The sequence below is a fragment of the Cebidichthys violaceus genome, unplaced genomic scaffold (genome assembly GCF_023349555.1).
Source record: "Cebidichthys violaceus isolate CVI_PGR_0920_01 unplaced genomic scaffold, fCebVio1.0.p SCAF_2, whole genome shotgun sequence".
Lineage (NCBI taxonomy): Eukaryota > Metazoa > Chordata > Actinopteri > Perciformes > Stichaeidae > Cebidichthys > Cebidichthys violaceus.
The window spans coordinates 9388888-9402732 of record NW_027176372.1 but is presented as its reverse complement, the minus strand read 5'-3'; the positions used below and the strand labels follow the sequence as shown (position 1 = coordinate 9402732).

The following is a 13845-nucleotide window of genomic DNA, read 5'->3' as shown; positions in this document are numbered from 1 at the left end:
AAAAATCAGAGACATAGTCATAACACAAACACACACTCTTGTACACGCGCGCACACACACACACACACACACACACACATACATAACAAGATCACTCATTCATAAAACATGCGAGTATGCAAAAACACTATCATTAAAAGACTTAATGCACACAGAAAAAGAAATAATGTGGAAAAAAAGAAAAAACATTTCTATAATCATAATAAGATGACAGATTAACTCTGTTATCTGTTGAGAACACCTAGTTATGGTGCCAGCTTTGGTACAAAGTAATCTCTAAGAGGAGCGAATGTGTGGCTGTGTACAGTGACATTAATAATTCAGGAATGACTATGGTGGTATGTTAGAGACAATATTAGCGAGCTACATACTTCCGTGCATATGGCTTCTTCGTCAGCTGCAGTTTTCTCATCTCTGAATCAGCATTCTGTGTGTAACCTTTCGCTGAGTTAGGACACATCTGTTCTAACAGAATGCGAGTCGTTCTGTTCTAACAGAATGCGAGTCGTTCTGTTCTGTGGAAGCCGAGCAGCACAGCAGAGTGGGGCTCCTTCTAAAGGCATTCGGTTGGATGTAACAGTTACAGCGTGTGGTCAGAGATCTGGTGATCTCTTCTTCTTGGCGAACAAATCCCAAAATATGAATGCATGATTTTGCAAATGGTTAATATGGGATTAGTGTTTGATAAAACATCTCCAAAGGGGGGGGGTTTGAAAATATTTCACTTTAAAAAGAATGCTCCATGAACTTTGCTCATCAGTGTAATTACTGCGGCTAAAAGCATAACTTCAACATGTGTTGTCATTCTTTGCTGAGTAGCAGATTTAAAACAAGCCTCGTATACTCTGCAGATTTACAGCATTGTCCTGAACAGCTATGGGCTCTATACAGCAGAGTCCTTGTCTTGTTACAAATCCGTCTCCTGTTAAAATAAAACGGATAATTCGCCGGCTTATTGCATTGTGTCCAATTACCAAATTAGCTCACAGCTCTGTGGTTCGTCCCGTTCTTTGGTCCCACGCATGTGAGCTGCATTGTTCACTGTTGGATATATTTACACCAGTATAGTTCATCATTGCAACCTGAAAACTTCACTCAGACGCAGACAGTTTGGGGAATGACTCCCACTCTCTCTTTGTATTCTTGAAAGCTTTCAACAGGAAGCCAAGTATCAACAGGAAAATGTCTGTTCGCTTCCGAGAGGTGACGAGCTTTGAAAAGCAATAATGATTTTGTTCTTCCAGTCACTGTTTTGTCTTTGTTTGGGTTGCTTTGCGTGTTGCGACAGCCCCTCAGCATGGTTATACCCACAGGCATTAACACATTATGGGGATTGATTGTTGTGCTTTCCTGTTCAGGTTCACGTTTTCTGTGTCAGAATTCAAATTGAATGTTGCAATGATTTTAATCGGCAAAGATGTCACTAATGGGTTTCACTTTAATAGATGACATGAGAGTCAGCTGTGGAGAAAGGCTTCGTTGTTCCACCTCACACACACATTCACACAGTAAAATATTATATTCATAATCGCTTCCAAATAACACAATGGCATGGGATTTTGTTTGTGCAAGATTTATGACTTCAGGAGGAGGACCTTCTTTTTTTCAAATTTATCTCTTGAGTGTTGAAATTCTTTCAGACAAGCTCTTATTGTGTGAACGGAGGAATCTTCCACAGCAGACGTTATGAAAATTTAGCCATTTCCTCCCGTCCCTCATGTAAAAAGTTTCTGTCCGAGGATAGCTTTAGTCTGAAATGATAAAATGTGACTTTAAGAAAATCCTTTTTGCTTCACTGTTTATTGAAGTTATTGAAGGCTGTTTCTATTTTCCGTGTCCGATTTTTAAGGGGAAAATCCACTGGCAGGCAGAGGGTGCATTTTACCATGAATCGACCCTTTGGAATGAATAGAGGGAGAACCTAGTTGTTACAAATTCCTTGAATTTTATACAGGCCGGTCTACAACAGAAGGTTAGAAAACACAGCAAGAGAAAGACACCACCAAAATATAAATAGGTTAAGAAACTCACATGTCATTATTTCACATCATGTATTGTAGGCCCAGCAGATCCTCACTGGTTTCCTTGTGTGTGTGCTTTTTTTTCTCCCCCCGTGGTGTCAGTGGGAATGGAGAAGCCCGGCGTGGTGGAGCAGGTTGACCTGACTCCAACGCTGGCCCTGGGACTCGGCCTGCCCATATCTCAGAACAGCGTGGGCCGCGTCATCCCGGGTGTCTTGGAGGAGACCTCACTCCGAGACCAGCTGCGCTACCTGCATCTCAATGGCCACCAGCTCAGCTGCCTGCTCAAAGACAGCACGCCCGACTACGAGAAAGGTGGGTTACGCATTCGCCGAGTCCCACCTCTGGACTCGTTAAAGCTCGGAAAGCCAGGACCTTTTCTGACAGGGAGCCTCATCATTATGCTGTGTAGTTCAAACGTTGCGGATAGTATTCAGTGGCTATATTTTCCCCCAATTATACAACAATGTGACTTTTGCCGTTAGCAAGAAAACTCTTTCCAAAATGCAGTTATATTTTTCCTTACTCTATTGAAACTGGTAGAACCACATCAGGTCAGTTCCCATCCCTCTTCTCCCAAACTATTAAGTAAAAGGTATCGATCGTAATGTTCTCTTTCCCTCACACCATGACTCCTAATAATCTGGCTTATGTGTGACAGAGGGTGTGGTGGAAAAAACTATTTAATAGTACAGAGTGAATCCTATAATACTGAAATAAGGAACATTGAGTATTTGTAGTATGTATTCCCTGTGCAGAGAAGGCTTCATCGTCATACAGAGTGCTGTTCACTCTGCAGAGGATGAGCCAAGAGTCCAGTGTCTCTTTTGCTTATCAAGCCCCTCAGCGCAGGGTAAGGGAACATCATGTATTTACATTATAACAATTGATCAACAGTTTCAAACTGCCCATTGACACCTCCAGTCATCCCCTTCCTCTTCTGAGCTCATAGTGACAAACCCACAGACTCCTGTTTCCCTCAGGAGTTGGTGGGGACCAAAAACAGAGCAAAAAGTAGACAGAATATTACAGTATGTTGCTCAGCATGTGTGCTGGATGTGCACACGGTACTTTATATGAAGCTGTTTGCTAACACATTAGCTATAACAAGTCTGCGAGATGATGGCGTTACGTGGCCCACAAAAGGATTAGTGCTGCTTTAAAGAAATAAAATGTAGGCGTACACATGTTCTGACAGGCCTCTTTTACAGCTAGTAAAATCCGAACACTCCACAGAAGTTGTTGAGATAACATATGTGAGCTCGGATGAAGCGGATCACTGTCTTATTTGGACGGTTGTTTTATTTGCATTCCACTCCCCAGTTTTGTGCCTGTCGTCTTCTCACTGAAGACACACAGATGGCGCAGACTTAAGTTGACTCAGAAACGGTTCGCTGTAAGTAGAAGTCCATCTCCTCATTATTCCCTCCATGTTGTCGGCTACATCAAAGCAGTGTTTAACCTGAAGCACTGTGATTAAGACGAGGGTGGAATCGTCTCACACGTTCAAACGGAAGCTTATCAACACCGGAGTCCTTTATGAAAGGAAGACACATTTTGGAAATCTCCACTGGTGTCTACTGGCAGTTAACAGATTGAAATCCTCCAAATGTTTCATCTTACGGTATTTTTGAGATTTTTCTTCGTTGTCTCAGATGAATCAAGTATGCATTTACAGGAAGTAGGTTACTAAAAGCTGCAATAGACACTGACCATATTACACAAGAGCAGGGCTTTGAAGAAGAAAGAGTGAACCCGGCTCCACCAGAGACCAAGCATCCGAGTGACAAACAGACAGACCTGTTCCTGGCATGTCAAACCCTCTGTCTACTGGTTTCTATAAGTCTGTATATAAATGACCTTACAGCTGCGGGGGAAAAAAATCCACACGGGAGACTCACAAACATGCTGTGGTCTGTTCTTGAACATTAATGGCGCCTGCTCTTTGTGCAAATGCATGCACATATCCTCACGGAGTTCTGCTCCCTACTTTCATCTCAGGGTCACACTGTTTGTCAGAGTTATCCATCTCGCAGCCTCTCCCCCACGTCTCCCTCCCTCTGTCCGTCTCTCTGTTGCTGTCCCTTGTTTTCACAAACATTTCATACACCAACGATCAAACGGTAGCAGTTACCATCGCTAGCGTTTGATCGGTCGGAAGTAATTTATCTCATCATTTTAAATGAGACGGAGGGAGAGGAGGCAGAGAGAAAGACTCTTTGATAACTGGCTTGTTTGGCAAACAATCGGACATTTCATTTGAAAATTCATAATCTTCTAAAAAGCAGTTTACTGAATTACTCCAATAGTTAACGTGAAATGCTTTTGACGTGCCGATCAAATAGATTACATGTGGTGCCAAGGTTGCTTACTGGCCTGCAGCCTCCCTGCCTAATGAGAATTTTTTCAAATCAGAAAGAGGCACAAAAACAGCTAGAACTCTTTTATGAACATAGAAAAAAGGAATTACACCGCTAATGTTAATAACAAGTGTTAGAGGACTGATTTAAAATCAACACCCTGGATCTGTGAGATTAGTGTGTATTGGTAACTAAATAACTAGTAAGATAAGCTTCAAATCAAGTCAATATTCCTGTAAATGAATGAGTGGGTTGGGAGATGAATAGTTATTCCAGCAGGAATGTATGCTCATTTTTTCAGCCATCCGAGCGGCATGAGTCTGCATCTCAACAACTTCAAGATGGATCATCATTGAATTTTGATATTTTTGATAGTCATGGTCCCCAGATGATGAATCCCTAACTATGTTTGTTGATCCTCTGACTGAGGGTGACAAATGTCTCAACAACCATCGGATGGTTTGCAGTGAAATTTGGCCCAAAAATTCACATCAAGCTGGTGAGCCTCTGACTTTTAATCTAGCGCCGTCATCAGGCCAAAATTGAAATGGCAGCACTGCCTTGGTTTATTAATAAACACCTGCAAAAATAACGCACAACTTTTCGTTTAGTGCTAATAAGGAAATGTTAGCATGCTGACACACAAAATTAAATTGGTGACCATGGTAAACATTTTACTTATAGGTTAGTATGTCTCTTGTTGGCCTGTTAGCATGCTGACATTAGCATTTAGGTCGAAGCCCCACTGCCTCAGTACAGCTTCATAGAGCTGCTAGCTTGGCTTCAGAATCTTATTAGGTTGTAGCTACATTTTACAAGTTTTATTTTGCCTTTATAAACACAAGTATTTCAGTATCACATATTTTAAAAAACAACCTGCTCTCTCAAAATAATTTTTTAAGCATATCTTTGTATTGTCTTTGGGCCTACAGATATTTGTATAATGTCCCAATTTTCGGTATAACATGTTGTCTTATCCTATGTTGAACTGTGAGACAAATGTACTGCATGCTGTCCTTAACAAAGTGTGTTGATCGGCCACAAATCGTGTGGTAAGCAGCAAATATTGCTTATTCAAAACTTGATTTAAAACTAACTACTTCTTTTCACATTAAAAACGTTACCGCGCTGGCAGCACATTTCCACTCTATTTTGGTCCCTGGTTTCCATAGTGATGGGATGAAATGGAAATTATTTCAGCAGACCTACATTTGGATGTGTTTTTTTTTTTTATTTATTTATTTTTTTTTTTTAATCAGTCCACTTGGGTAATCATGAAGCTGTTATGCAGTAAAATGTAATAGTTGTCACTGCTGGGAAATTCGCCTGGGATGATATTTTAAGTAGCCCGGCTGTCGGACACCTGTTGGGGTCAAATCTCACTTGGTGTGAAAGAAGTTGCCTCCCGCCTGGAAAGAAGTGTGGCTGATTTCAGCTTTCAAATTTGTTTCATCAGGGAGACAAAAAGTACCAAAAAAACCCATTTAGAAAAGATTTACAATGCCCAGAAACTCTCAGCTCGAGTGTGACGCAATTGGACATATTAACATTCTGTCATTATTGTGCAATCTTTTGCAATCACTTTTCTTTGTCTTAAAGTGACAATAACTCGCAAAAGACGAAAGTGACATTTTCAAAGTTCATCTCCGTATGAGTTTCGAAACATCTTGATCTGCCTCCACATCTCTTTGCCGAGTCTGTCTGCCTTGTTTCTTTTTTCATTCTGTTTATTTGATGGTTTTAATCCGCTCCAGTAATCACACTGAAATCAAGATTGCAATAACTCTATCCAAAGTAGAAGTAATTAAAGTGAACTCACTCTCCCAAATGGTAACTCTTTGGATTTTCTCTTGACTCCTAGATTCCTCTTCCACAAGCTGAGAAATCTCACCCAATATATATTTTACCCACCCTAAAGGATGTTCTTATTGGATAGTCTGTTAGTGGGTCTCTCTCCTTTTATGGTATTATTTAGACCTATTTATTTTCTAATTTGTTTGATTTCCTATTTTCTTTTACCCAGGCCATTATTGTATTGTTTTATTTTTTAGTAACCTTAGTTGTTACTTTAACTGTTCCAATACTGCCCCATTTGTTTGATTTCTTTCCACTCTGTTCCTGAACCCTAACACAGCCCGACTGTGATTCATTGGATTAAAGCAGCATAGTTATAACTGATTACATTTGGAGGAGCCAAATTCCCCAAGCACTTTGGTTGCAAATGTACTAAAGATTGGTTTTTAGTTTTTAAATAAAATACGAGTCTTGGTAAAATGTTTGTTTTAATGATGTAAATTCCCCCGGTTGTTATTATTAAAGCGAGTCCCACCTACATATTTTTGATTGATTTTGGTCCTCAGACGATATCATATTTAATATTTCCCAAGTATTTCTCTATTACCAAAAGCCCAATTAAAGAAAACCTCACATAGCAAAGGTACAAGCACATTTTAACTGTCCTTCTAAAACCCGTTTGTAAATCCATCACTGTCCGCTTTGTTTCAATCTTCATATTGTGTTTTTCCTGTGCTCCTAACCTCAGGCATCTTGGAGGGCCATTAACCAATCCGTGTACTTTTAGACAGATGAAACATGGCCAGGGCCATGGATACCGTGTGATTCATGCCTGTGGCTTAAGGTTCTAATATTTCTACCAGCCCCTCTGTCTGGCAAAGCCACAGTCACTATTTATCACCCCTATGCCTATGCCGCTGAGATAGGTGTTATACTGCAAAATATTGTTTTTAGGTGTGTGTGTGTGTGTGTGTGTGTGTGTGTGTGTGTGTGTGTGTGTGTGTGTCTGATGTATACCACACATCAAACCTCCGCATTGCTTTGTCCTTGAACATGTTCCTAAAGCACTGAAGTGAAATGAAAGCAGGCGTCGCTTCGTCTGCTTTGAGCAAACGTGTGAGTGAGTCATTGCTCGTCATCGTTAGAGTCCTGACAAATTATAAATTGTCTTTTTTAGGACTAAATGTTTTTTTTTAACCACAGGCATCTTATTATCTTTTCAATTTTAGGAATGTTATCGACACAGGAAACAGAACAAGCACAGGCTGTAATTTAATAGATTTCCCATTAAAAAAACATCCAACGTGCATCAGAATGATTGATGAAGTCATGAATAGGATTACTGAACTCTCATTCATGAGGAAAGAAATGGTGAGAAAAATGTTTGTATTGTGTTTATGATGAGAAACGGCAGGATAGGCAGCCGTCTGAAGAGGCATTTTCTGAAGTGAGACAAAGCGCTCCAGACTGCCTTCACTTTTCTTCACTGTTTTCATGATTAAATTTGTTTTTTAATAAACTGATAGTAAAATATCAGCATTTCTGCCAGTGGTTCCATCTCCATCCAGTTGTAGCTGAGCATCCAGCAGTGGTTGTAACGTTGCTAATGTGTTACAATATGTTGGCAGATTGTTGATGTGAATAATGCCACCCACTGACAACAGTGCTCCCCTAATAATACTGAAACTATTGCATTCAGTTGGGAGGCAGTCTGCAAAAAGAGGGTGATGTTACATAATAGAAAATCAGAGATTGTTTTTTTTGGGGGAGATAAGTTGAATTGTCCTGATGCATCAGATGGTATTTGGTGATAAATAAACAAATTGAATATGACGCCGCATCAGGAAACCCACAGAGGTTATTAATGAGATGCTGCAAATGTCCTCATTTTGACAAACCTATATTAATGCAATAGCTGCTGAAGTTCCAACAAGAAGTTTTCTGCTGCATATCAAAGTAATGCCAAGTATTTTAGTACCTGACAGCGAACATCAATGTCAAAGTAATCCCTGATTCATGCTCACACCAAAGCCACACTTTGTAAACATGCCAGCTGTTGATACCCTCCCCCACACATCTTCATCCCGTTCCAGAAGCAGGCTTTGAGCAGTTCCGCGTGGCAGAGAAGGCTCATGGGAGCTGGATGAAGCTCTTCCTGGAGGGCAACACCTCCGAGGTCCTCAACAACATGGGCAAAAAGGTCCTGAAGCAATACCTGGAGGCCCTGGCCGCCATGAGCTCGGCCCTAAGCAAGCAGCTGGGCAAGTACGACATGTACTCCATGGTCGCAGGCACGGTGTTTGTGTTCCAGGTGAGTGCAGGGGGATTCATTCAACCTGAGGACTGTAGAGACTGATAGATGGGCGTAGCCGGTCGGTCAGTGTTTTGTTAGTGAATGAAAGGTTCACAGGTGTGAAGACACAAAATGAATCTCTGGTAAAGAAACCTGTCCACATGTGAAAGCTTTCTTTTTCTGTGCAGGAAAGTTTCCAACAGTGTGTTTGCCATAAAAAGACTGAGAAGAAAAAAAAGCTTTAATAAGATGGAACGTCCGTAACTTTCAATACTACAAAACTCTAAACACGTGTGCTGATGGCCCGCTCTCTATGCATTATATGTTTCAGATGCTCTTAACTGCTCAAACACTGTTCACGTATACTGAACAGTGTTTCTGTGGTTGTATCAGTTGAACAACAAAGTTCTCCTTCTCCTCCCGGCCCTTCAGCTCCTGCTGGTCTTACTGCTGGCGATGCCTGAAGCCCTCAGTGGCGAGGCGGCCGTGGACCTCCCCGTCCTCTCGGCCCTCCTCTCCCTGCCTTTCTACCTCTTGTGCCTGCTGCTCGCCTCGGTGCACGTCTTGGTGTGCACCTCTGCCGAGAGCTCCTGTTACTTCTGCAGCCTCTCCTGGGGTCTGGTGTTCGCCGCCGTCGCCTTCTCCTCGGCGATGTTTTGTATTCTGGTCTCCATGGTGATGCGGCGACTCCCCCTGGGACCAAAGATTCACGGGAAGGTGAGGCCGTGCACCTAAATATACCACCCACGCAGATAGCAGCAGATAGGTGTACGCACACGTGTGCTTTATCGGCATGTAAAACCTCAATACGGAAAGTAACCTTTGAAAAGGTCCAGCTGCTCTGTGATTGTTTTATAACACAGAAGATTAAAGGGACAAGTGAGTCATCTAAAGTTAGTTTTTCACCCAGAGACGGCTGCATTCACTAACCTGCTGCTGTTTAACGGGGATGTGTAATACATGGCCACATGCTCCAAACAGATGTGGGCAGCATTACACCTCTCCTGCTGGGTCCATACAATCTTGATTTACAATCATCAGCTATAGATATATATATTTTGAGAAGCAGTCTAAATAACTCTGCTATCTTATAATATTCATGAGTGGCATCCGCCTTCAGTTTCTACTAGCCATCTTTGTGTTTACTGTGCCATTAACCGCTGGCTGTATGGTCTGTGTGCGGTTCATTGTATTAAATCTGAAATGGCAGAAACTTTGCTCCATGCTCTCCTCCAGGCAAAGTGGTCTCCTGGTAGCGGGGAGGACACAATGAAAATGTTCTCATTTCTGCCGCTTTTGGATTTAATCAAATAAGCAAACTTTGAAAACGTACACGAACCGCGATCCTTCCATGTGATTGATGAGCCCTCGGGGCAGCTCTGCTTCTTCGTCCTCTCGTGTTGGACTGAGGACAGACTGGACTCTGCCGTTGCTCACTATCGCCTCTCCAGGTACAAGTGGTATTACAGGACAGGACGGGCCGGGGCTAGCTGGTTAGCATGCTCACTTCAGTAGATATCTCTGCAACACAATACAAAGACACCTCTGACCTGACGTCAACACTGTAACCTCTTCACATTCTGTTGTAAGTGTTGGTTCATCTTTGTGATTGTTTTAAACAAAAACGTTGGCCAGATCTTACACGTTGCACCTTTTCCTCTTATTATTTCATTTCTCACGTCCTGCGGGTGGAGAAGTATTACCTTTTTAGAATACCAAAATGTATTTGATAGAAAATCTACCAAATCCACTGAGGCTCAGGGGGCTGGCACGCTCTTGTCTATTGTACCCCCACTTTGTGATATAGCTAAGTTTGCAAAGTCTTTACTAATGCAGACTTAAATCACTTGAAGGTATTGTGAAACAAAGGGCTGAGAAAAAGTTTTAGTAGATCTTCTTTGGTCTGTTACAATTGAAAAATCACTGCACCAAAATTACATCCGTAAAGAAGTGCTTCAGCGATTCTTTCTTTGTGGATTTGAGACTTCGGGTGCCATTTATATAAATAAACAAGTGCTTGACCGTATGCACAGGAAGATGTTAAAGTAATAAGTAGTAAAAACCTTTGATATATTGAAAAATATATTGTTTTTTGTTGACACGTAAAAAAAGTATGAGAATGTTTTTGTCATTCAATGCAGTGACTTGGAGCGTTATAGAGAAGGAACTCTGACTCAGCATTTCTACAACCCCTGAGTTGAACTGTTAATGCCAACAGCACAACAAAGGGACCGTGAATTTATCACAGATGCTGCCACAGTCTGCTCTGCTGCAGGTTCACTCCGTGTCCCAGAAGTCACAGGCTCACATTGTTTTCCAAATCCACCTCACAGTTCTGAAACACGCTGCCGCATTGATAAACATAATCCGTCCATATCAAAAATGTTCCAGTGTAGCAGAATTGAATCTGTTGGGATCATTGCGTGTCTTCAGCTAGTTGATGCCCTCCACGCTGCATCATAGAAAGTTTTTTTTTTTTTTTTTGCCTTTTTGTTGTCGAAGCGACGTTACACCAGTGAAGCATGATGGGAAGGGATGAAAAGTCTTAAAAAGCTTGACTATTTTCTGCATTATTAAGTAAGAAAAAACTGCAATAGACATGAAGCGTTATGTCAGACCATGGATATTTTAAGAGAACTGGCTGCCATGTCTCAAGAGCGAGTCCACTTCATTCCAGCGAAAGATGTTCACAAACCAAAGTAGTTTTTAGGCTTCCTCATGCTCCTGCTGACACTTACAGTATGCTCACTATAAGTTCAGGTACGCCTAGCTAAAACTAATGCAGTCTAATACAACAGTCCTGCAGGTGTTACTATTTTGTCCACCCCTTAGCATTTATATCAGTGAGTGTAGGTTGAATAACAGAAACACCTCTGAACAGTTCAACAGCACCTCAAACTTCATCCTCCAAAATGATCATTGGAGCCTTCATGAGGGGAGGTTTGTTGCAGGGCTGTTGCATTAGACTGCATTAGTTTGAGCGAGGTGTGCCTAATAAAGTGGTGGAGTAGAGTGTAGCTCTGAGCCGGCCGACCTCCTGCTGGCTCCCCGCGTACATGAATTGCATGTCAATGACTTCTTCCTGATGCAACTCTTCGAGGCTTTTGTTGGATCTTGATAATAAAAAGTCATGTTGAAGTTTACAGCTGTTTCTTTTTGTAATGATGCAATTATGACCACTTCATCAAAAACCATCAAGACTCTTTAGAATACAGCGGGACTTTCTGAACTCTCTAAATAAAAGAGACTTCATGGTTTAAATATATATATATATATATATATATATATATATAGATATATATGTTTATATATATATAGATCTATATATATAGACATATTGATTGATATATTTTCATGAGATTTATTCTTTAACTGTGTGGGTTACAAACACATTCTGATGAGTGCCAGTTTTCAGCATGTGTCAGCTGCCAATGAGACAGTTTACACAGAAGTTGTCAAACTAATTAGAAGATTAACCGAGAGAAAAGAGGCCACATCATCTCTAATGACACACTGGTGCAGCAGTGGTTCTGATGGTTTTTGGTAGTCCAAATTTCTTTCATACATTGTTTATGTGATTTTTGCCTTCCCTCCTGTAACGGCTACGTTGAAATGTACTTGTACAAATTCAAGTAATTGGCAGCGACGTTTGGACCGCTCCTTCTAAAGGGGCAATCAATCAGATATAGTGGGACTAGTTATTCAGAAGGTGAAAGCTTTCAGTCTTTAGTGTTTGTTTGAATTGGCCTAAAAGATGAGTCCACTTTACTGCCGCACCTCTTTGCTCATTATGATTTATCTGTAAAGGTTACATCTCATTTCCCTTCTGGGAACTTTGCGAAAGTGCTGAGAGGGCAAAAAAAAAGTCAGGAGGAATCTACTCGGGCAGTTTGGGTCGGGTGAAGAAATAAACTCCCAAATCTTTCCGCTGGAGCACAAGGAGGAGATATACTGTGGATTTTTCTGTGACTCCGGTTTACTTGAAGAAGACTGTGGAATATTGTCTTTGAGTTAAAAAAAAAAAAAAAGTGCACATAGCTCAGCTGGCAGGTAATGAGTGGCTACTAAAGAGAAGAGTGCTTCCTCATGCAGCTGCAGACGTTTTCTAGAGAGGTGAGACAGTCGGACAGAAACTAACTCAACCAGTGAATACGTCAAACATGTCCTATTAACTCCAACTTTTTAGAAAGAGTTCCACTACACCCTTAAGTCTCTGTGAATGAGACGATGACCACAACATTAAAAGGGAACAAATGATTTTACTGTTTGGCTGCAACCTACAAGTCATGTCTTTAATTTGTATCCTGTGATCATATGTTTTGATTAATTGACTAACTGCAAAATGTCAGAAAAAGCTAAAAAAAAAAAAAAAAAAAAAAGTCCACAACTTGAAAAAAATGAATACTCATTTAACCTGGAAACAGAATGTTTGTGACTTGTTAATAATGCATTGCACACAAAATAGTGGTGTTTATGATTTATGTAAAGAAAATAATGCAATTCACACATAATATATATCTTTAATGCATTTGAAAAAGAAACGCCTACAGTGCTGGATTCTGACTGGCAGACCGTTCCAGCAATGATACAGGCTATAAGAGCTCATAACCGTAAATATTTATGGATAATAAACTATTATTAGTTCTGAATGCTACTGCAGACATGTTTTTAACTACAACAGCTTGCTTACAATGACTTGCAGGTAATGTTGGAATCCATTTTAAAATATTATTGATGACTTTGAAAGCAGTATATGGATCAGTTCCATGTATTGCCAATATATCTTGTTCCAATAACGGTGATTAAACATTTACAATCGTGGCCCATCTTTATGGCCAAGATCGTTATCTCTGTAATAACCTGTGTGAGGAAATATAATTAGTAGACTCTTTGTCCTCTAAGGCATGACTGACAAACTCATTTTGATATTGAGATTAGACCAAAAAAAAGCTGTTTTAGTGTCACACTGTATTAGTATTGGTGATAAATTCTGCTGGAAGTCCTCTGAAACATTCTCAGATGGTATTAAATCTGCTTGAGCCATTTTTGCATCTCTTTGGACACTATTCAGCAACCTTTCAATTTACTTAAATACTTTAGAAACGCCGCTTGAGTTACTATTCAGGAAGGATGATATTGTGCAACAAACGGAAAGGGTTAGAAATGATCCAAGGTATACAATCACTTGAATCAGTGTGGATCAAAGTGCAAAGAGGTGCCTGCTTTGACTTGACAAATGACGGCGTTATGGGCGGCATCCAAACCTTTTATTAGATGCATCCTGATTAGTTTCTCTGGAACTGGAAGATTAAGCACACTCACTAACCCACCGCCCCTTTAAAAATGTGATTAGAATTCCAGTTGAATGAATTTTAAA

General features: G+C 40.7%; 1 protein-coding gene across 1 annotated transcript in view; it reads left to right on the top strand.

Moving 5' to 3' along the window:
• The window catches only part of pigg (phosphatidylinositol glycan anchor biosynthesis class G (EMM blood group)), a 60128-nt gene that overhangs the window by 15613 nt on the left and 30670 nt on the right, over window positions 1-13845 (top strand). The window contains exons 6-8 of the mRNA XM_068714254.1: window positions 2124-2336; window positions 8269-8486; window positions 8901-9185. Of these exons, the coding sequence (XP_068570355.1) occupies window positions 2124-2336; window positions 8269-8486; window positions 8901-9185 (716 nt within the window). The remainder of the gene's footprint in view (window positions 1-2123; window positions 2337-8268; window positions 8487-8900; window positions 9186-13845) is intronic.